Source organism: Scyliorhinus canicula, chromosome 4 (assembly GCF_902713615.1).
Source record: "Scyliorhinus canicula chromosome 4, sScyCan1.1, whole genome shotgun sequence".
In the NCBI taxonomy this organism is placed as follows: Eukaryota; Metazoa; Chordata; class Chondrichthyes; order Carcharhiniformes; family Scyliorhinidae; genus Scyliorhinus; species Scyliorhinus canicula.
The window spans coordinates 53,888,574-53,911,488 of record NC_052149.1 but is presented as its reverse complement, the minus strand read 5'-3'; the positions used below and the strand labels follow the sequence as shown (position 1 = coordinate 53,911,488).

At 51.9% G+C, this 22,915-nt stretch overlaps 1 protein-coding gene across 4 annotated transcripts in view; it reads left to right on the top strand.

Annotated features, from left to right (window-relative positions):
• The window catches only part of LOC119964594, a 189,252-nt gene that overhangs the window by 34,544 nt on the left and 131,793 nt on the right, over positions 1-22,915 (top strand). For all 4 annotated transcript variants that reach the window (XM_038794272.1, XM_038794271.1, XM_038794273.1 and 1 more), the window contains 2 exons: positions 6,809-6,986; positions 10,669-10,805. In XM_038794272.1, coding sequence (XP_038650200.1) covers positions 6,809-6,986; positions 10,669-10,805 — 315 coding nt within the window. The remainder of the gene's footprint in view (positions 1-6,808; positions 6,987-10,668; positions 10,806-22,915) is intronic.

Here is a 22,915-nt window from a genome sequence, read left to right as displayed (position 1 = left end):
TCCGCATTGCCGCAACCGGAAGTCTCTAGAAGTGATACTTCTGACAGTTTGCGGGCCCAAAATATATAATTTGATTAGAAACCTCATGTACCTGGAGGAACCCGACTCGAAGACATTTGACAAGATCGTGAAATTGGTTAAAGAACATTGCAACTCAAGGCCCTCGATTATCCTCCAATGTTATAAGTTGAACTCTGCAGTGAGGGATCATGACAAATCTGTCTCAGGCTTCTTAGCCAAGCTTCGCTAGCTTGCTGAGCACTGTGCGTTTGGGACCGGGCTTAGCGACAGGACCAGAACCCAAAGAGCAGGAAGGAATCGGGGCATCAAACCAAATCCGAGGTGGACTGCTATATCATTGTAGCAGACCTGCCATGTTTAAAAGTTTGTATGCTTCCAGGGTGTAAATGGTGAAGATGATGGTCCTCCCGAGATTCCTATTTGTATTTCAGTGTCTCCCCATTTTTATTCCGAGGTCCTTTTTTAAGTGGGTCAACAGAGTGATCACGGGCTTTGTCTGGGCAGGCAAGACCCCGCGAGTAAGGAAGGTAATGCTTGAGCGGAGCCGGGGAGAGGGCGGGCAGCGCTGCCAAATTTTAGCAACTATTACTGGGCGGCTAATATAGCCATGATCAGGAAGTGGGTGGTGGGGGAGGGGTCGGCATGGGTGTGTATGGAGGCAGCTTCATGTAAGGGCACCAGTCTGGGGGCATTGGTAACTGCACCTCTGCCTTTCCCGCCGGCACGGTACTCCACCAGTCCAATGGTGGTGGCGGCCCTGAGAGTTTTGGGCCAGTGGGGGTGGCATGTGGAAGCAGTGGGAGCATCGGTTTGGGCCCCAATCCGTAATAATCACTGGTTTACCTCGGGGAGGGGGGGGTTCCGGTTATGGCGGAGAGCGGGGATTGAGAAGATGGAGGATATGTTCATTGAGGGGAGCTTTCCAAGTGTGAGGGGGTTAGAGGAAAAGCTTGGGTTGGCGAGGGGAAACAAATTCAGGTATCTGCAGGTGCGGGACTTCCTATGTAAACAGGTGTCAACCTTCCCACTCCTACCACTAAGGCAGATTCAGGACATGTGTGTGTGTATGTATGTATGTGTGCGTGTGTTTGTATATGTGTGTGTATGTGTGTGTGTGCCTGCATATGTGTGTGTATGTGTGTGTATGTGTGTGTGTATATATGTGTGGTAGTTTCCAGAGGGTGGGTAGGAGCAGGGAGCGTCTCGGACATTTACAAGGAACTTATGGGGTCAGAGGAGACGCAGACCGAGGAGCTGAAACGCAAGTGGGAGGAGGAGCTGGGAGGTGAGATAGAGGATGATCTATGGGCAGACGCGTTGAGTAGAGTCTACACATCCGCACCATGGGCAGCACGGTAGCATTGTGGATAGCACAATTGCTTCACAGCTCCAGGGTCCCAGGTTCGATTCCGGCTTGGGTCACTGTCTGTGCGGAGTCTGCACATCCTCCCCGTGTGTGCGTGGGTTTCCTCCAGATGCTCCGGTTTCATCCCACAGTCCAAAGATGTGCAGGTTAGGTGGATTGGCCATGATAAATTGCCCTTAGGGTCCAAAATTGCCCTTATGGTTGGGTGGGGTTACTGGGTTATGGCGATAGGGTGGAGGTGTGTTGACCTTGGGTAGGGTGCTTTTTCCAAGAGCTGGTGCAGACTCGATGGGCCGGGTGGCCTCCTTCTGCACTGTAAATTCTATGATAAACATGTGCCAGGCTCAGCCTGATACAATTTAAGGTCGTTCACCGGGCTCACATGACAGTGGCCCGGATGAGCGGATTCTTTGGGGTTGAGGACAAGTGTGCAAAATGTGCGGGAGGACCTGCAAACTATGTCCATGTGTTTTGGACATGTCCAAAGCTAGGGGATTTTGGCAGGGGTTTGAGGACGTCATGGCCATGGTGTTAAAGATAAGGGTGGTGCTGAGTCCAGAGGTGGCGATATTCGGGGCGTCAGAAGACCCGGGATCCAGGAGGAAAAAGAGGCAGACGTTCTGGCCTTTGCTTCCCTGGTATCCCGAAGACGGATATTAATAGCATGGAGGAACTCACAGCCCCCAAAGTCGGAGACCTGGCTATCGGACATGGCTAGCTTTCTCTGCTTGGAGAAAATCAAGTTCCCCGTGAGAGGGTCACTGTTAGGGTTCACCCGGAGATAGCAGCTGTTCGTCAGCTTCTTTGTGGGCAATTAATCGTCAGCAGACGGGGGGGGGGGGGGGGGGCTACTTTAGATTAGAGTAGGGTGTCAATAAGGGTGGGACCTGTACGAGAGGTAAATGGATTTTGCACTATGTTTATGGTTTCATGTATATTGCTTATTTTGTTGTTACTGTACCGAAAATACCTCAATAAAATGTTTATTTTTAAAAAAAAGTTTGTGTGCTTCCGTTGCAATCGATTGGGCACATTAAAGCATGTTGCTGTGCGAAACAAAGCGTGTCAATGCAAAAAGAAACAGCAACAGTAGTCCACAGCGCCACTGAACACAGTGGAGAAGAGCTCTGGAGAGGAGCATGTGATGCATCACTTGAATGCAGTCCAATTGAACAATACGGCTCTGATTGAAATTGTCTTGAGGGAAAATGGCAGACCCTTAAAAATGGAAGTCGACATTGAGGCTTTGGTGACTAGAGTGGGTGCGCAGATCTTCCAAGATATATGCCAATCCAGATTTGAGACCCAAGTTCTTCAGAGCCAGGCCAGTGCCATACCCATTGCATCAGAAGGTTGAAGCAGAGCTAAAGAGATTGGAAGAGTTGGGTATAATGAAGCCGGTTCAGTTTTCAGAGTGGATGATGGCGATAGTCCCTGGGCGGGGTCTCTGATCCTGAGACTAAGTGTTGACGCCATCGTAAACGTCGTCGTGTTTCTTGATGGCGTCAACATGGCCTCAGGAGCAGCAATTCTGATCCTACAGGAGGCCAGCACGGCACTGGAGCGACCCACTCCGCTCCAGCTGCCGATCCCGGTGTCAGATAGGCGCCGTGGGCCTGCGCATGCACAGTGGGGCCGGAGCCAAAACGCGTATGCGCAGTGGGACTGGCGCGATTGCCACGCGTGCGCAGTGGCTCTCTTCTCCACACAGGCCCCGACGCAACATGGCGTAGGGCTACAGGGACAAGCGTGGAACAAAAGAGGCCCCCAGCCCGAGAAACTGGCCCGCCAATCGGGAGGCCCCGATCGTGGGCCAGGCCACAGCGGAGGCCCCACCCAGGAACAAAACTGCACCCAGATTAAGAAGGAAGGTTTAGTGTTTATATTTGGTGTAAAGAAATTCCATATATATGTACATATACGGTCCGTGGTTTAACATGCTGACTGATCACAAGTCATTACTGGGTCTGTTAAGGGGAGATAAATCCATACTGCCTATAGCCTTGGCAGTGTTGGGCCCTGTTGTTGGCGACTTACAACTATGCCTTTCAGCACCAGCATTGGATGCAAATTGCTAATGCGGATGCATTAAGTTGCTTGCCCCTACCCAAGAGCATTGGTATCCAAGGAGATCATTATAGCCATAAACTTCCTGGACACCCTGCCAGTGTCCACAGAGCATATCCACAGGTGACCCAAAGAGACCATTCTTTCAAAGGTCAAACAAATGAAACAGTCTGGCTGGTGCTACAAGAAGTCTGAACAGCTGAGGCCCTACATCACTCATCAAGATGAGTTAACCTGTAAAGACAGTAAGATTCTGTGGGGGTCAGAGGTGGTCGTCCTGCCTCAGGCCAAGGGCCCCTTCTTCAAGAGATTCTATCCAATCAGTTTTTCTTAGGCGAGGGTATGAACTATGATGGCATGGTTGGATTGTTAAACTATCGTGTGGATGGTATTACTCCATACATGGTTTTCTTCAAGGATAGTTTGGAATTTGTAAAATGCTAAATCTGCTGCCTGCAGTTCATCATGTTGAATTCATCGATCCTAGCGGCCTGCTGCTCACCATTTTACCTGCAATAGGACTGGTATCATTGAGCTGATTTATGATCAGAAATGGAAGCATTGTTTTAACAAAGTTGTAATAAAGTGCATTAATCCCCCCCCCAAAAAAACATAGAAAATAGGAGCAGGAAGAGGCCATTTGGTCCTTCGAGCCTGCATCGCCATTCATTATAATGGCTGATCATCCAATTCAATAGCCTAATCTCCCCCCCCCCACCCCCCCACCCAATATCCTTTCATCCCTTTCGCCCTAAGTGCAATATCTGTTTCTTGAAAACATAGATGGTAGAGTTCTCCGTTCCTGAGACTAAGTGTTGTCATCAGGATTCGCTGCATCCGAGATTGACATTCAGGAGGCTAACGAGCTGCAGCCGCGTAGTCACACCACTCCCCACACACACCATCCCAGCCAACAAGATGACAGTGAGGAGAGTAGCACCAAGATTCATTGATGCTGAACATGGTGAAGGAGAGGTGGTTGACCCTGTATCCCTGCCTGGGAAGGAGGCTGCCAGCCGCTGCCGTTTGCCGTGCCTGGACGGAGGTGGCAGTCAGCGCCGTGAGCAACACTGTTTGGACTGGCCAGTAGTGCCAGAAAAAACTGCACTACCCCCTCAAGGTGACCAGGATGAGTAGGCAACACTGTGTCTCGACACAAATCCACGGCCACACACCTGGAGGGTCATTGGGCTGCATGCGTTGGACTGTCTAACACTGTCTGTTCCCTCCCCCAGGAAAAGGCCACCCATGGTGACTTTTCTCAATTTTTGTGAGTAAGAAAGTTGGTGTTGCTCATAACAATTTCTATCTCGTGGAGCACAGTGGTGTTGTGGCAAATGATAGGTGCAGCAATTGGGACAGAATGCAGCATTCATAGCAACTGAAGCTTTGCCTCCTTTGACGTCATCCATAAAGATCATCAATGGAATTCTCTGTCAGTGGGATCATCCGTGTCTGCCGGCAGCACACCCATTCCTACGGGTTTCCCAACATCGCGGGGTAGCCACAATGGGGAAACTCCATTGGCCAGCTGTGGGAACAGAGAATCCTGCTGCCGGCAGGGGTTGCGCTGTGCTCGGAAACATGGCTGGCGGACCAGAGAATCACGCTGAAGGGCAGCACGGCAACATTGCAGATAGCACAATCGCTTCACAGCTCCAGGGTCCCAGATTCGATTCCGGCTTGGGTCACTGTCTGTGCGGAGTCTGCACATCCTCCCTGTGTGTGCGTGGGTTTCCTCCGGATGCTCCGGTTTCCTCCCACAGTCCAAAGATGTGCAGGTTAGGTGGATTGGCCATGCTAAATTGCCCTTAGTGTCCAAAATTGCCCTTAGTGTTGGGTGGGGTTACTGGGTTATGGGGTTACTGGGTTATGGGGATAGGTTAGAGGTGTTAACCTTGGGTAGGGCGCTCTTTCCAGGAGCCGGTGCAGACTCGATGGGCCGAATGGCCTCCTTCTGCACTGAATTCTATGAATCTGCATCACAGTATCAGTGAAGCCAATTTTTAACAACCGTAACAGTTTATGATGTAAATGTGGCCAATGCAGTTTGTCCCGATGCATTCCTTCAGTGGGAAGGAATATGGGAGTAAATAGTGAGGACAGCAGCTGCTTGCTGTCATTACTTTCCTCCAGAAATTAGGTGGTGGGTCAAAAAATAGTCTTACAACTGCAGTATAACAATAAGTCATGTGGTTTCTTCAACCTTCATGTTAGCGATGTCTGTATGATTAGTTGAATGGAGTGGTAGGGAACTTTGCATCTGGCATTGCCCTGTAAAACATCACCACTATTTGTTTAGGGAGGGAGGAGGTTGGTGGTTAGGAAGAAAGGGGAAAGGGCAATGAGTGACTCTCAGTGCCTCTCCTTCCTTTTCCTGATGCCAGGGCCCTTGATTAGGTGGAGTGCTTAACACTAAGTACACACCCCCATCCCCCCAACACAGGAGTCAAGTTCCCCAAGTCGTTACTGCCATGCTTCCTGCTGGTTGAATAAGCGGGCATTAATTGTCCACTTGAGGGCCTCAATTGGCATTGGGGTGGGAAGGCATCAACGAGCCTTGAAGGAGTCGGGGAGAGTGGCGGGTCCCCACCCTTTACCATATAGACTGATTAAATGTCCGCCCTCCCCCCAGCCTCCAAACTCACCTCACGGGAGGGTGTTAAATTCCACCCATCAACTCTGCTCCTCTCTCCATAGATGCTGTCTGACCTGCTGAGTGTTTCCAGTGTTTTCTTCCTATTTTTATTTCAGATTTCCAGAGTGGTTTTGGAGACTGGCACTGCCCTATCTTCTGACAGAATTCTTTGGTTTCTCATGTACGGTTACCTTTATAGCACCTGTCCTATTGAGGCAGATGCAGTAAGTGCTCGATATTGGCTTTGGTGGCTAGAGAAGGCGCATGGGACGATCATGTGCTGATGAATTGGGATGGAATCACAGTTAGACAACAACTTACATTTGTATGGTAAATTTAATTAGCATTGAAGTTAAGGTTATTGGAATAAATAATTTGAAATCAAACATTCCGTGGCACAATGGTTTCAATGCTGCTGGGACAGCAACATTTTGTATGAAGGGCACCTTGAATAGGTAAGAAACTGGATGAATTTTATATATAGTTTTGCCTGGTACTCCTTGGAGATTGGTGAATAAGAAATTCCCTTCAGAAAATCGAAGAAATTAGATAAATTGTGCTTGATCTCTGGAATAAGTAACCCTGATGGATCTTTTTGCATTCCATTATTTTGTTCTTTCAGGTCTTTTTCTACTTAAAAATTAAATGATAAGCAAAACATTCATACATTTACTGTTGGAATATTAAAATGCATTCATATGGTGTTTTTCTTCCAGATTTGTTTGAAAATGGAGGTGCAGCCATGTTTAAGGTTGTGTCATTTGATACACCAACAGGAATAGTACTTGCAATTACATTTGCAAGCAAAGTGAAAAGTAACTACAAAATTGATTGGAAGGCTGTGCAAATTAGACACAAGGAAAGGGTAATTGCAAAAGATATTGAGCAATGCAAGTAAGTTTCCTTGATACAAAAATATTCTTTTTAAATAAAGCAGATTCTGAGTGTCACAGTGAGTAGTGAGAGCACTGCATTTTCACCCCGAAACTCGGTTGACATCTATTCCAGATGATGTAATGAATGTCATGGAATCAAAATCAGGTTCAACTGTCAACCTGAAAGGTCAAAGTAAAATTAATTTGGAAAATTTTAACTCAGTCCAGTAACCACAATACTAAGGAAACCTCAAATGTATATAATTGACACTATGGGTGCGATCTAACCAAAAAGTGGATGGGAATACCGGGGTCGTTTAGCTCTGGGAATGATCCTGCTCTCTAATGGCATTTTTTTTTCCCGGCCCTCAGCTGAGAATGCCGCATTTCCTGCTTGATCGTGCAGGAAGATATCGGGGCGGTGTTTTTAAATGCAGCCCCGATCTTTCGACTCCCCCCCCCCCCCCCCCCCCCTCCCTCCCCCCCACCCATGGGACATAGGATCCACCCAACACCCTAGCTCTCCTGTTGGGGATCTTCGAGCCCGCTGCACCCCACCTCATACATGCATGGCACCCCCGGGCCCAATCCCTGGCGTGGGAAAAATGCCACCTAGGCACCTTGGCACTGCTGGCCTGACACCTGTCAGTGCCAGGTTGGCACTCTGGTGGCACAGTCAGGATGCCCAGGTAGCATTGCCAGGGTGCCAGGCTGGTAGTGCCAAGGTGCCCAGGTGGCATCAGCAGTGCCATGGTGCCACCCCGCCCAGATACCAACCATCCAGGGCCTCCGATCGCCTGGGTGACCCCCAAAGTACCGTTCCACTTGGTCCCTGTTTGTGGGGATCTAGTGCTAAACGGCATCCGGCTGGGGTCTCCTCGGCGAGGCTAGTAGGTCCCAGAGGCTGTTTGGTCTGGCTTCGACAGAGTTAAGTAAACTTTTAAGCCCTTGTCGGCAGGATCCAGATCGTGACGCCTCACAAGATCTCATTAGATCTCGCAAGGTGTAACGACTGTTGGGAATCCTGGAAGAGGCCTCCTGCTTTCGGCGGGACCTGGCTGGCAATATCATTACCATTGTTCAGAGCCTATGGGCATGATTGGAAAAAATCATAGTTGGAAAAACAAAGAAGATATATGAGGATGAGCACGGTAGCATTGTGGATAGCACAATTGCTTCACAGCTCCAGGGTCCCAGGTTCGATTCCGGATTGGGTCACTGTCTGTGCGGAGTCAGCACATCCTCCCCGTGTGTGCGTGGGTTTCCTCCGGCTGCTCCGGTTTCTTCCCACAGTCCAAAGATGTGCAGGTTAGGTGGATTGGCCATGATAAATTGCCCTTAGTGTCCAAAATTGCCCTTAGTGTTGGGTGGGGTTACTGGGTTATGGGGAAAGGGCGGAGGTGTTGACCTTGGGTAGGGTGCTCTTTCCAAGAGCCGGTGCAGACTCAATGGGCCGAATGGCCTCCTTCTGCACTGTAAATTCTATGATGATCTATGATAAAGGTTTGCTTTAATTACCTTTGGGAATCACCAAATATTTATGCAGAGTGATGGAGAAGGAGTACTTTGTGAAAGAAAAGAGTTAATGTAACTTTAATGTTTAATGGACATCTGGAGTAATGTGTTCGGGTTTGGTCTCCTCACTTTAAGAAAGGAGATGAGGGAATTCTGGTGGGGCCATGTATGGATCGGTTGCACATAAGCCAGCTCCTGCTTGAAGGTTTCAGTTTTGCACTTTTTACCCGATTAATGGGCTATTTGGTCGGAAAGATTGTGCAATAGGTGGTAGGAAGTGAATTCTCCAAGGTGGAATGTCGGCAGGTTACCCCACCCAGCAGAGGTTGAATAAGGCGGCGGTGTTGGAGGTGGAGAGTCTGCATGGCGCAGTTAAAGGAGACATGGTGGAGGCTGTGGCGTCATCCATCCTATTGCTAGTGGAGCAATTTATGGGGATGATTAAAGGATGATTAAAGGAGAACTTGGGTGACAGCTGCTAGAGACGCAGGACGATTGGTCTAGTGTGATTAAGGGAGCATTTGCCCCTCTTTGAGGTGCAATGGAGTGGGTGGAGAAACGCCTGGAGTCGCAAGGTGCGACTATCCAAGAGGTGGAAAGTGCGGTCATGGACCATAGTGATCGGATTGTAGAGTTGGAGGCAGAGGTGGCAATGCTGGGTGTGGAGCTGAAAACAAGGATGGATGACCAGAAGAATCGATCCAGGCGGCAGAATCTGTACATTGTAGGCCTGCTGCCGGTGGTGGAGGGAACGAGTGCCACGGCCAATGTGTCGAAGATGTTGGCGAAGCTGGTGAATGAGGGGGTCTGTGAGAAGGCGCCGGAGGTGGATCGGGCACATCGATCGCTAAGGCAGGGGCCAAGAGCAGGGAAGACAGTGATAGGATGCACCAATTCGAGGAGAAAGAGCAGATTTGAGGCAGGTTGTAACTGTGAACAAGTGTTTATGTGACAATGTATGTACAGATTTGTTCCCTAGCCCCTATCACTAAACTGTGCTCTGCACCTGTGCTAACTTAACTGGTGTCTAACTTTCTGGCTTTACGGACCCTAATACTACGCATAGGTGGATGCACCGGCATCAACACTGAAGGCGGGATTGTACATTGCAGGACGCCAAAATCGTATCCGCCGATTGGGCGGAGAATCCCCGTTTGTGACCGAAACTGGGTCGGTGCCAATTTACGAATGCTCCATCCCCTCCAGATCAGCATCATCTAGGAGCATGCCGCACGCGGTTGCGCCCATGTCAGCATGCAATTCGCTTTGACGCCCTCTCCCAATGCTCCGCCCCTGATGGGCCGAGTTCACAACCAGGCAGGTTGCAGGTGCGGTCTGAGTTTTTGTAAAGCTGGCGTGGCTGCTGCAGACTGTGTCCAGCGCAGCCGTGCTGCTGGCAACGGGCGGGGCATCGGTGGGGGGGGGGGGGGGGGGGGGGGCCAACAACTTTTTCATTGTAAAACTAGATACGTCCTCCGGACATAGCCTCAAAATCTGAGAATTCTGCCCTTAGTCTCAGAAATGGAGAATCCCGCCCATGGAATCACTTACCAGCACACATGTGCCAAATGGTCGGTTTCTGTGCCTTATTTTCTACGTAATTTCACAACTGGCAACCAAAACAGAATGGGTTGGATTCTTCGTCAGCATGATCCTCCGTTTTGCCGGCAGTCCACTCATATCCGCGGATTTCCCAACGGCGTGGGGTTGCCCACAGTGGGAATTCCTATTGGTCAGCTGGTGGGACGGAGGATCCCGCTGCCAGTGGGGACACGCCGTACCAGAAAACAGAAGCGGTGGGATGAAGAATCCCGCACAATAAGTTCCCATGTGCTTAAAATTCTGTTGCAGAATTTTATACATTTTACAAAATAGATAGCTGTATGGAACTTTGTGGCCTAAACATGGGATGGGTGGGATTCTCCGTCCATTCACGGCAGCGGGATTCTCCGGTCCCATTGCAGTGAATGGAAGATTTGGATGAGCGTCAAATTCTCCGTCCTCGCCAGCAGCAGTAACCAGATGGACTCATAACGGAGAATGGCAGCTGAAGACTTTTTGCTGTTCTAATTATATTATGTTGTTTAGATATTAGGAAATAAGTGCTGAGAAGATGAGCAGCCCCAATTATGGAACACCAAGAAAAGAATGTAATTATAATTAGCACTGTTTTTCCTAATTTATAGGGATAAACTATGGTGCAATACACCAGGAGCTCCTTATAATAATGTTGAAGTCATTCTACAAAACCTTCTTGACACTAAGAAATTTATAAAAACAGTTAATATTGAACCACTTACGTATCGAGGATATGATCCTGCAGGTAGGACACTGGTAATTTTGCAACCATTCAAGGTATCTTGTGAACAGCATAAGAGTGCATGCGTATAACTATTTCAACACTATAATTTATGCCTGCATGAATTGAAAAATTTTGTTGCAGAATTAGTCTGATCTGGCCAGCCAAGAAATTTAAGACAGAATTTGTTTCTTACCCTTGCACCCCTTCTATTGTGACTTCATGTTAGAGGCATGAAACAGGCATGCTTGCCGCACTGGTGCCATAACTGGGCACCACAATGTAAACATAAATCAATGCAAGAGAAAAGTATTGCTGTTTACAGGGCTGCACAATGGTGAAGGACCCAGGAATTCATTATTTTTCTCTCCTTTCATCGCTTTGTCCGTACTGCCTGCACTTTATTGAATCATAGAATCCTGTCAGTTCAGAAGGAAACCATTCGGCTTATCGCATCTGCACTGACTCTTTGAAAGACCATCCTACTTAGGCCCTATCCCCTGCCCCATTCTTGCAACACCACTCTAAGGGGCACTTTAGCATGACAAATCCACCTAACCTGCACCTTTTTGGACTGCGGGAGGAAACCGGAGCTCCCGGAGGAACCCCACGTGGACACGTGAAAGTGCAAACTTCACAGTCACCCGAGGTCAGAATCTAACCTGGGTCCCTGGCTCTGTGAGGCAGAAGTGCTAACCACTGTGCCACGTGCTGACCCGTGATACCCTACTGACCATCCAAGTCCCAGCATTCAAACATCCCCTTCTCCATGATTTGTGACAGGGTCAGTAAAAGTGCTGGTGGGGCCTGGAAAGGGAAGATGCACTGCTGCAACTAAAGAAGAGGTTGTGAACTGTCTTCCCTTCAGTATTTTATAAGATTTAGTGCCAGGCACATCGTAAATATAAGAATCCATCACATGATCCTTACCACAGAAAGTTGAAAATATTGATAAATAGGGTGACACGGTAGCATAGTGGTTAGCACAGTTGCTTCACAGCTTCAGTTCTTTGTTCGATTCCCGGCTTGGGTCACTGTGTGTGCGGAAAGTTTGCACTTTCTCCCCGTGTCTGCGTGGATTCCTCCGGGTGCTCCAGTTTCCTCCCACAGTCCAAAGATGTGCAGGTTAGGTGGATTGGCCATGCTAAATTGTCCTTCGTGTCCATAAAGGTTGGGTGGGGTTGCTGGATTACGGGGATGGGGTGGAGGTGAGGGTTTAGATAGGGTGCTCTTTCCAAAGGCCAGTGCAGACTCGATGAGCTGAATGGCCTCCTTCTGCACTCTAAGTGCTATGATTAGACTGTTGAAATATGATTGGAAATAGCAAGAGGATAATTCAGCAGATGCTCTTGTGGTTATGTACTGGATAGTTAGAGTATTAAACACCAGGCCCTAGAAATTTGGTCACATGGCACCCATTTTTCAGGCACTAAGGCACCTACTAAGATCACAATTCGGTGGGGAGGAAGTGCCTGCCATATTGATGAAGGTAATTCCACTGTCATCAGTAATGCACATCGGGAACATTTAAATGGAACTTTTTGCAATACAGTTTTCCATTTTTGAATACCCTCATGCTGCATTCACCATCTGCTACACTTTTACAGCATAACAGTTAACAATTAACAAATAACATTTCATATCTACACAGTTAACCAGAAGGAAGGTCCAATATCTGCATATTTATAAGAATCATGCAGCACCAGGCAGTTGCTGGTTCCTTATTGCAGGCTGCTGCTAAACTGCAGTTTATTAAGTCTACCACTAGTTCACTTTGTGTAAATAGAGAAGGATTTGTTGGAGTTGTATCGTTGTTGGCTATCTCAGAAATAATTTGGCTGTAGTTATGGATGGCTCAGTAGGCTGCCTTTGGACCTGGCAAACGAGAAGCAGCATAGATCACAGCACAGAGCAGGAGGAGGTGGCACTCAGCAGGAAGCTGTATCACGACAATTGTTCAGGGAGCACTTCTGTAACATTCACCTTTGCACAGGAGAAACATTTTAGGCACCATCATTTTATCAAGAAGGCAGTCACCAAGCTTTTCAATTTTTATAACCAAAGCTGTAGCGGTGTGTGGTGATAGAACCACTGTAGTGATGTGTACTTGCAGTAGGGGGATGTATGCCTGTACCTGTAATACAGGTTCCTCCGGTAAGCCCCTGCCGGCTAGCTCCGCCCACAGGGAGCTTGTGTATAAATATGCATGTGAGTCACTCAGACCTTTAGTCTACAGTTGCAGGTGGAGGGACAGCATCGTACAACAATAAAGCCTCTATTGTACCAGTCTCTCGGCTTTGAGTACAATTGTTAGCGCTACAATTTATTGTTGTACTATTTCCCATTCACCATGGACATCAGAATCTAGCCTGACCGTCTGCAGCTGGATCCGCAGTCGCCTCATGCCAGAAAAGACTTTGTTCACTGGCTCGCAGTCTTCGAGGCCTACATCTCTTCAGCGGACCCTCCCCCAATGGAGGCTCAGAAAAAGCAATTCCTGTACTCCAGACTTAGCTCAAGTGTCTTTCCGCTAATTCGAGATGCGACTGACTACACCACAGCTATGGAACTGCTCAAGGAAAACTATGCACCGTCGGCGAACACCCTGTTTGCGAGGCATCAACTCTCTACTCGCGTCCAGCATCCGGGTGAGTCGATTGAGGACTTCTGGAGGGCCCTTATACCTCTGGTACGAGACTGCGACTGCCAGGCCCTCACAGCCACGGAACACTCTGACTTACTCATGCGTGATGCCTTTGTTACAGGCATTGCATCGGACGCCATCCGGCAACGACTGCTGGAAGGGGCCGCCCCCGACCTCGCGGCCGCAAAGGCCCTGGTGCTTTCCATGACGGCCGCCTCCCGTAGTGCGCGAACTTACTCCGCTAGCCACTCGGCCCACCCGACCTACCCCTCGTGGACCCCGCAAACGGCCCCCCCAGCAGCCGCCCCCGCGCACTATGCCTGCGCTGCCCGCCGCACCGCACCCCCTTTGCAGCGGTGTGTCAGTCCCGGACGGTCGCCGCTATCGCGCCCCCGGTCCCCTCGCCTCAGCCGCTCGCTCAATGGACCCCGCCGTCCGCTTCCCCCGATCCCACGTGCGATCAGTGGGCACCGCCATCTTTCGCCTCCCCCGCCACGTGCGCTCCATGGGCGCCGCCATCTTCATCCACCACCGCCATGTGCGTTCCATGGGCGCCGCTGTTTGGTTCCGACCCCACAACGTGCGCTCCATGGGCACCGCCATTTTATCCACAGGTACTGCAGATGCCGCCATCTTGTCTCCAGGTGCCGCCATTTTGTCCTCTCCCCGGGACGGGGACACGGGTCGCTACCACTCCTCGTCGGACTCATCAGACTCAACCGCCGATCGACCGCTGCTCGCCTCCGTTACGCTCGACCAGTCCCGTCCTCGCAACCTGGCACCCTCTTCCACATCGGTGCTGGTCAACGGCCACGTGGCCTCCTGCCTCATCGACTCCGGGAGCACCGAGAGCTTCGTCCACCCGGACACGGTAAGGCGCTATTCCCTTGCGGTCCATCACGCCAACCGGCAGATCTCTCTCTCCTCCGGGTCCCACTCTGTCCCGATCCGGTGTTTCTGCCAGGTTAAACATACTGGACAGGGCGTGGAATTCGACCATTTCCGTCTGTACATTCTCCCCAATCTCTGCGCGTCACTCTTACTAGGCCTGGATTTCCAGTGCAATCTCCAGAGCCTCACCCTCAAATTCGGCGGCCCCCTACCTCCCCTCACCGTTTGCGGCCTCGCGACCCTCAAGGTCGAGCCTCCCTCACTCTTTGCCAATCTGACCGCAGACTGCAAGCCCGTCGCCACCAGGAGCAGACGATACAGCACCCAGGACAAGGCCTTCATCAGGTCCGAAGTCCAGCGGCTGCTTCGGGAGGGTATCATCGAGGCCAGCAACAGCCCTTGGAGAGCCCAGGTGGTAGTGGTTAAGACCGGGGAGAAGCACAGGATGGTCGTGGACTACAGCCAGACCATCAACCGGTACACGCAGCTCGACGCGTATCCACTCCCCTGCATTTCTGAGATGGTCACTCAGATTGCACAGTACCGGGTCTTCCCTACTATTGACCTGAAATCCGCCTACCACCAGCTCCCCATCTGTAAATCGGACCGTCCCTACACTGCCTTCGAGGCAGATGGTCGTCTGTGCCAATTTCTTAGGGTTCCTTTCGGCGTCACGAATGGAGTCTCGGTATTTCAGCGAGAAATGGACCGAATGGTTGACTGGTACGGACTGCAGGCCACCTTCCCATACCTCGACAATGTCACCATCTGCGGCCATGACCAGCAGGACCATGATGCCAACCTTTATAAATTCCTCCACACCGCATCTCTCCTTAATCTCACGTACAACAAGGAGAAATGCGTGTTCCGCACAGACCGCTTAGCCATCCTCGGCTACGTAGTCCAAAACAGAGTTCTGGGGCCCGATCCCGACCGCATGGAGCTCCCAATCCCTCACTGCCCCAAGGCCCTCAAACGCTGCCTTGGGTTTTTTTATTATTACGCCCAGTGGGTCCCACAATACGCGGACAAGGCCCGCCCACTTATCCAGTCCACACATTTTCCCCTCTCGGCCGAGGCACAACAGGCCTTCGCCCGCATTCGATCTGACATAGCCAAGACCGGGATGCACGCAGTAGACGAGACACTGCTTTTCCAAGTAGAGAGCGACGCTTCAGATGTCGCACTTGCCGCCACTCTAAACCAGGCAGGCAGACCCGTGGCGTTCTTTTCACGCACCCTCCACGCCTCTGAAATTCGGCATTCCTCTGTTGAAAAGGAGGCCCAGGCAATCGTTGAAGCGGTGCGGCACTGGAGGCATTACCTGGCCGGCAGGAGATTCACTCTCCTCACTGACCAACGGTCGGTAGCCTTCATGTTCAACAACACGCAGTGGGGCAAGTTCACGAATGACAAAATCTTGCGGTGGAGAAACGAGCTCTCCACCTTTAACTACGAGATCTTGTATCGCCCCGGCAAGCTCAACGAGCCCCCAGACGCCCACTCCCGAGGTACATGTGCCAGCGCACAAGTGAACCAGCTCCGTGCCTTGCACGAGAGCCTTTGCCATCCGGGGGTCACTCGCTTGTACCATCCAATGAAAGCCCGCAATCTGCCCTACTCCGTCGAGGAAGTACGGACAGTCACCAGAGACTGCCAGATCTGTGCCGAGTGCAAGCCGCACTTCTACCGGCCAGATCGCGCGCGCCTGGTGAAAGTGTCCCGCCCCTTTGAACACCTCAGCGTGGACTTCAAAGGGCCCCTTCCCTCCACCGACCGCAACACCTACATCCTTAGTGTGGTCGATGAATTTTCTAGGTTCCCATTCGCCATCCCATGCCCGGATATGACGTCTGCCACCGTCATCAAGGCCCTGGATTCCATTTTTGCCCTGTTCGGTTTCCCCGACTACATCCACAGTGATAGGGGATCCTTGTTCATGAGCGATGAGCTGCGTCATTTCCTGCTCAGCAGGGGTATCGCCTCCAGCAGGACGACCAGCTACAACCCCCGGGGAAACGGGCAGGTAGAGAGGGAGAACAGGACGGTATGGAGGGCCGTCCAGCTGGCCCTACGGTCCAGGAACCTCCCAGCCGCTCGCTGGCAGCAGGTCCTCCCTGATGCGCTTCATTCCATTCGGTCGCTACTGTGCACCGCAACTAACAGTACACCCCATGAACGTGTTTTTGCCTTCCCTAGGAAGTCCACATCCGGGGTGTTGCTCCCGACGTGGCGCACGACTCCGGGCCCAGTCCTTCTCCGAGGCATGTACGGCACCACAAGGCGGAACCCCTGGTGGACAAAGTACGCCTCCTCCACGCCAACCCTCAGTATGCCTACGTGGAGTTCTCCGACGGCCGCCAGGACACAATCTCGCTCCGGGACCTGGCTCCCTCAGGTGCCGATCCCATGCCCACGCCCCTTTCTCCCCCCGCGCCAACCCCGGCGCCCCCCTATTTGTCCCCACCAGGTCCATCCCTCATCCCCCTGCCCACCCTGGAGAACACGGAAGATTGCGGCTCGCTCTCGGAGTCATCCAGCCAGCACCAACACCGCCAACACCTGCACCATCGTTGCCATCACCGCCTGTGCCGACGTCACCACCACAGCTTCGCCGATCACAGCGGAACGTTCGACCACCGATTCGGCTCAACCTGTAACCTGCTAACTGGATGGACTCTTGATTTTCCTTGTTTGGACCCTCTTGTAAATAGCATCCTTTGTATTAGAGTTACATGTCACCCCCGCCGGACTCATTTTTTTTACAGGGGGTGAATGTGGTGATAGAACCACTGTAGTTATGTGTACTTACAGTAGGGGGATGTATGCCTGTACCTGTAATACAGGTTCCTCCGGTAAGCCCCTGCTGGCTAGCTCCGCCCACAGGGAGCTTGTGTATAAATATGCATGTGAGTCACTCAGACCTTTAGTCTACAGCTGCAGATGGAGGGACAGCATCGTACAATAATAAAGCCTCTATTGTACCAGTCTCTCGGCTTTGAGTATAATTGTTAGTGCTACATGTTGAATTAGGGAATAGACGCTCTGTGGTCGCCATAGTCACCCTGGCTTTTCACCTTTTATACCACAGGGTCCTTTCAGGCTGATCAGGTGATATCAACTACATCTTCCAGTTCATAATATATTGATTTATCAGAGAGGTACCGAGGTTGGCTATGCCAAGAGGAAGAACTATGCCATCTCCTTCTGTTTGACAGAGTGCAGCAGGGTGGAAGAGGGCTACATGTCACCGACATGGCAGGCTTCCCCAATTTGTCATGGACTGTATGTCCCCCATCACTAGCCTACAATTCTTATCAATTGAAACATATTCTACGCTGATAACATACAGACAACATACAGTTAATGTTCAATCATAAGCAAAAACAACACAACTTACATTTATATAGAATCTTTTAGTGTAACATGTCCCCAGTACACTTTATAGATAAAATGTGAGACCGAGCCATGTAAAGGGATATTAGAACTGGGTGACCTAAAGCTTGCTAATTTTTAAGAATCATCTTAAAGATGCAATCGGAATGCGGAGACATTCAGGGTTGCACTTTTAGAGCTTTGTGGCCTAGAGAGCTGAAGGCGCATAAGAATATAAATTGGAGTAAGAATAAACAATAGAGCCCCTTACTACAGTCATGACTGGTCTCCTACCTCACCTTAAATTTGCTGCTCACTCTTCATGTGCTTTGATTTGCTGAGAGACCAAAATTATCTTTGCCTTGAATATGTGCAACAAAGGAGTATTTAAAACCCTCTGGGGTCTCCAGCCAAGAGATACAACCTCCACCTTCCTTGAACTAGTCTATGAACGGCTGTCATCTCTGGGCGAACCCTTGAATTGATCTTCTCGAACCAAATTAAATTTTCTCCAGATTGAGAAACCCTGCCATATCGCCGACCCACACTCCTGACTTCAGGGGTTCGAGTCCCTCCATCCCAGCAAAATCCGTCTCCAGGCTACTAGGGAGGAGAAGGCCAGAACATCGGCCTCCCTCCCCACTTTGGCCCCTGGATCTTCCGATACCCCAAATATTGCCAATTCTGGACTCGTAGTTACCCTTCCTTCCAGGACCTCTGGCATAACGTCCTCAAATCCCGGCCAGAATCTCCTCAATTTCGGACATGCCAAAAACATATGTACATGGTTCGCTTGGCTACCCCCACACCGCCCACATCTGTCCTCCACCTCCTCAGAGAACCTGCTCATCCGGGCTACCATCATGTGAGCCCTGTGGACCACCTTGAACTGGATCAGGCTAAGTCTGGCACAAGATGAGGATGAATTGACTCTCTTCAGGGCTTTTTCCCACAGCTCGAATTCTATCTCTCCACCCAGCTCCTCTTCCCACTTCCTCTTCACCTCCCTAATGGGGGCTCCTTCCCACTCCATCAGCTCCTTGTATATCTCCGAGACCCTCCCCTTTCCAACCTCTGATTTTAACATCACCTTATCTTGTAACCCCCTCAGGGGGAGGCGAGGAAAGCCAGGAACCTGCCTCCGGAAAAATCCCGTATCTGGAGGTACCGAAACCCGTTCGCGCCCGGCAACTCAAACTCCTCCTCTAATGCCTCCAAGGTCGGGAAACCCTCTTGAATGAATAGGTCCCCAAATCTCTCAATCCCTGCCCGTCGCCATCCCTTATAGCCCCCCCCCCCCCCCCCCCCCCCCCCCCCCGGGCAATCCGGTGATTGTTACACTGACGCCCCATCCAATCCCATTTGCTGCCTCCATTGCCCCCACACCCTAAGGGCTGCCATCACCACAGGACTCGTAGAGTACCGAGCCAGCGAGAACGTTAGAGGCGCTGTTAGTAAAGCCTCCAACCTCGTACCCTTACAGGATGCCGCTCTCACACCGACCCCTCCCCCACTACCCAGTTCCTGACCATCGATATGTTGGCCGCCCAGTAATAGTTAATAAAGCTCGGGAGGGCCAAGCCCCCCTCTCCGCGATCCCATTCCAGGAGTGGCTTCTTTACTCTCGGGGTTTTACCCACCCACACAAAACCCGATATCGCCGCGTTCATTTTCCTGAAAAATGTCTTTGGGATAAAAATCGGGAGACATTGAAAAAAGAAGAGCAGCCTAGGAAGGACAGTTATCTTCACCGTCTGAACCCTCCCGCCAGTGTCAGCGGGAGCATGTCCCATGTGCGAAAATCCCTTTTCATTTCATCCACCACTTTGCCCAGATTTAACTTATGAAGCTGGCCCAATCCTTAGCCACTTGAATTCCCAGGTATCTAAAGCTCCTCTCAACCACTCTGAACGGCAACTCCCTCAGTCCACTTTCTTGCCCTCATGCCAGGATCACGAACATCTCACTCTTTCCCATATTTAACTTGCAACCTGAACATTGCCCAAATTCTCCTAGTATCTCCATGATTTCAGCCATTCCCCCACCGGGTCTGTGACTCAGAGCAGCAAATTGTCCACATAGAGAGAGACTCTGTGCTCTCTCTCTCTCTCTCTCTCTCTCTCTCCCCCCCCCCCCCCCCCCCCCCCCCAACCTCACTATTCCCTGCCAGGCATTTGATGATCTCAGGACCATTGCCAAGGACTCTATGGCCAGGGCAAACGGTAATGGGGAGAGCGGACATCCCTGCCTTGTCCCGCTGCAGAGACTAAAATACTCTGACCAGACTCAGTTGGTTCTTACATTTACCATCAGGGCCTGATATGACAGCCAGACCCACTCCATAAATCCCTGTCTGAACCCAAACCTGCCTAAAACATCCCATAGGTACTTCCACTCCACCCGGTCGAAGGCCTTTTCCATGTCCATGTCTATTACCACCTCAACCTCGCGCCTCTCAGCCGGCATCATTATAACATTAAGAAGCCGTCTAATATTGGACGTCAGGTGCCTGCCCTTCACAAATCCCATCTGATCACTTCCGGTGGCGGCAATGCGGAGCTAAGCCGCACATTCGGCAGCTCCCGCTGAAAACCAACTTTGGGGCTCTTTTCAGGGCCCCCAACGGAGCTGTGTCGGCAAATCCCGACATGGGAAGAGGACAGGAGTCGACCCCTACGGTCCTATGGTCCGGACCAGGAGTGGGGTAAGGAGAAAAACAGAGAAAGCCCCCCTGAAAAAGCGGGGGAAGGAAGACAAAATGGCGGCTGGCGGAGGCCTTGAGGAGCTGAGGCAGTGGGCTCAGGAGCAGCAGGCGACTCTGCTGCGCTGCTTCCAGGAGCTTAAGTTGGAGCTGCTGGAGTCGCTGAAGGTAACCAACAGGGAGCTGATGGAGACCCAGACAGCCCAGGGGGCTGCGATCCGGGAGCTGCTGCAGCAGGCCTCCGAAAGAGAGGATGAGGCCGTGGCCGTGGCGGGGAAGGTGGAGATGCACGAGGCGCTCCATAAAAGATGGCAGGAGTGGTTCGAGGAGCTGGACAACCGGTCGAGGAGGAAGAATTTGCGGATCCTGGGCCTCACGAAGGGGCTGGAGGGGTCGGACCTGGCGGCCTATGTGACGGTTATGTTAAACTCGCTGATGGGGCTGGGTCCTTCCAGGGGCCCCTGGAGTTAGAGGGGGCCCACAGAATTCTGGCTAGGAGGCCCAAGCCGAACGAGCCGCCGCGGGCGGTGTTGGTGCGGTTTCATCGGTTCGTGGATCGTGAGTGTGTGCTCCGGTGGGCCAAGAAGGAGCGGAGCAGCAAGTGGGAGAACACGGAGGTGCGAATCTTCCAGGACTGGAGTGCAGAGGTGGCGAGGCGGGGGGCCGGGTTTAACCGGACGAAGGCGGTGCTCCATAGACGGAGTGTGAAGTTCGGCATGTTGCAGCCGGCTCGTCTGTGGGTCACCTATAAGGATCGGCACCATTATTTTGAGTCCCCGGAGGAAGCGTGGGCCTTTGTGCAGGCTGAGAAATTGGACTCAAACTGAGGGTCTAGGATGGGGGATGCTGTATAATACTGTATTTGTATTTGCTTGGTTTAATGTAAGATGTGGGTTGGCCTTAGGGTGGGTGGGGTGATGTCGATTTGTCTTTTCTATATGGGTTTTTCTGTAGGGGTCTGGTGGACGGGTTCGGGCAGGGGGGTAAACGGGGAGTTCGGGGAGCTGGTGGGGGGGACTGACAATGGGAGTAGCCCTGGAGGAGGCGGGGCCGGGCAGGGCGAAAGCGCGGGCTTTTTTCGGGTTTCCTGCGCTGGGAGATGGTGGGGGCTGGGTCGGGGCTGAGAAGCGCGGGTCGTTGCTGGCTGTTTTCTTTTCCCGCGCAAGAGCGGAGGGTGGGTGGGGGGGGGGGAGGAGGACCCATTGACGGGCACGATGGAGGAGGGGTAGTCCCACGTGGGGAGGAGTCGGAGGTAGGGCGGGTGTCGCCGGGGTCAGCAGAAATTAGCTGGCTCACGGGAGTGCTATGGAGGGAGGGGCGCGGCTAGGAGAGGTCCTAGCCTTTGGGGGGGGGGGGGGGGCGGGGAGGTACCGGGTTGCTGCTGAAATGGTCAGGAAGGAGCTGGAGGACGCAGGGGGTGCTGGAGGGGGGGAGTTGCCGCCGTGGGAAACTGGCAGAGCGGGGGACGCTGGCCGGTGGTGGGCAAGGGATGGGGTATGGCTAATCGGCAGGGGTGGGGGGCAGGGAGCCCTCTGATCCAGCTGATAACCTGGAATGTGAGGGGGCTGAATGGGCCGGTCAAACGGGCCCGGGTATTTGCGCACCTGAAGGGGCTGAAGGCGGATGTGGCTATGCTCCAGGAGACACACCTGAGAGTGGTGGACCAGGTTCGGCTGAGGAAGGGATGGGTGGGCCAAGTATCTCCATCATTTCAGCCGGGCTGGATGAGAAGAGTCGGGGGGTGGCGATCCTGGTGGGGAAGAAGGTGACGTTTGAGGCGTTAAATGTGTTGGCTGACAGTGGCGGGAGATACGTAATGGTGAGTGGTAAGCTGCAGGGGGAGCGGGTGGTGTTGGTGAATGTTTATGTCCCAAATTGGGACGATGCGGGGTTTATGCGGCGTATGTTGGGCCGCATTCCGGACCTGGAGGTGGGGGGCCTGATCATGGAGGGGAGGGGACTTCAACACAGTACTGGATCCCCCATTGGATTGATCCAAGTCCCGGACAGGTAGGAGGCCGGCGGCGGCTAAGGTGTTGAGGGGATTTATGGACCAGATTGGGGGGGGGGGGGGGGGGGGGGGGGGGGTGGATCCCTGGAGGTTTGCGAGGCCAAGGGCCAGGGAGTACTCGTTTTTCTCCCACGTACATAAAGCCTATTAGAACATAGAACAGTACAGCACAGAACAGGCCCTTCGGCCCTCAATGTTGTGCCGAGCCATGATCACCCTACTCAAACCCACGTATCCACCCTATACCCGTAAACCAACAACCCCCCCCTTAACCTTACTTTTATTAGGACACTATGGGCAATTTAGCATGGCCAATCCACCTAACCCGCACATCTTTGGACTGTGGGAGGAAACCGGAGCACCCGGAGGAAACCCACGCACACAGGGGGAGGACGTGCAGACTCCACACAGACAGTGACCCAGCCGGGAATCGAACCTGGGACCCCGGAGCTGTGAAGCATTTATGCTAACCACCATGCTACCCTGCTGTCCCTACTCGAGGATTTTTTTTT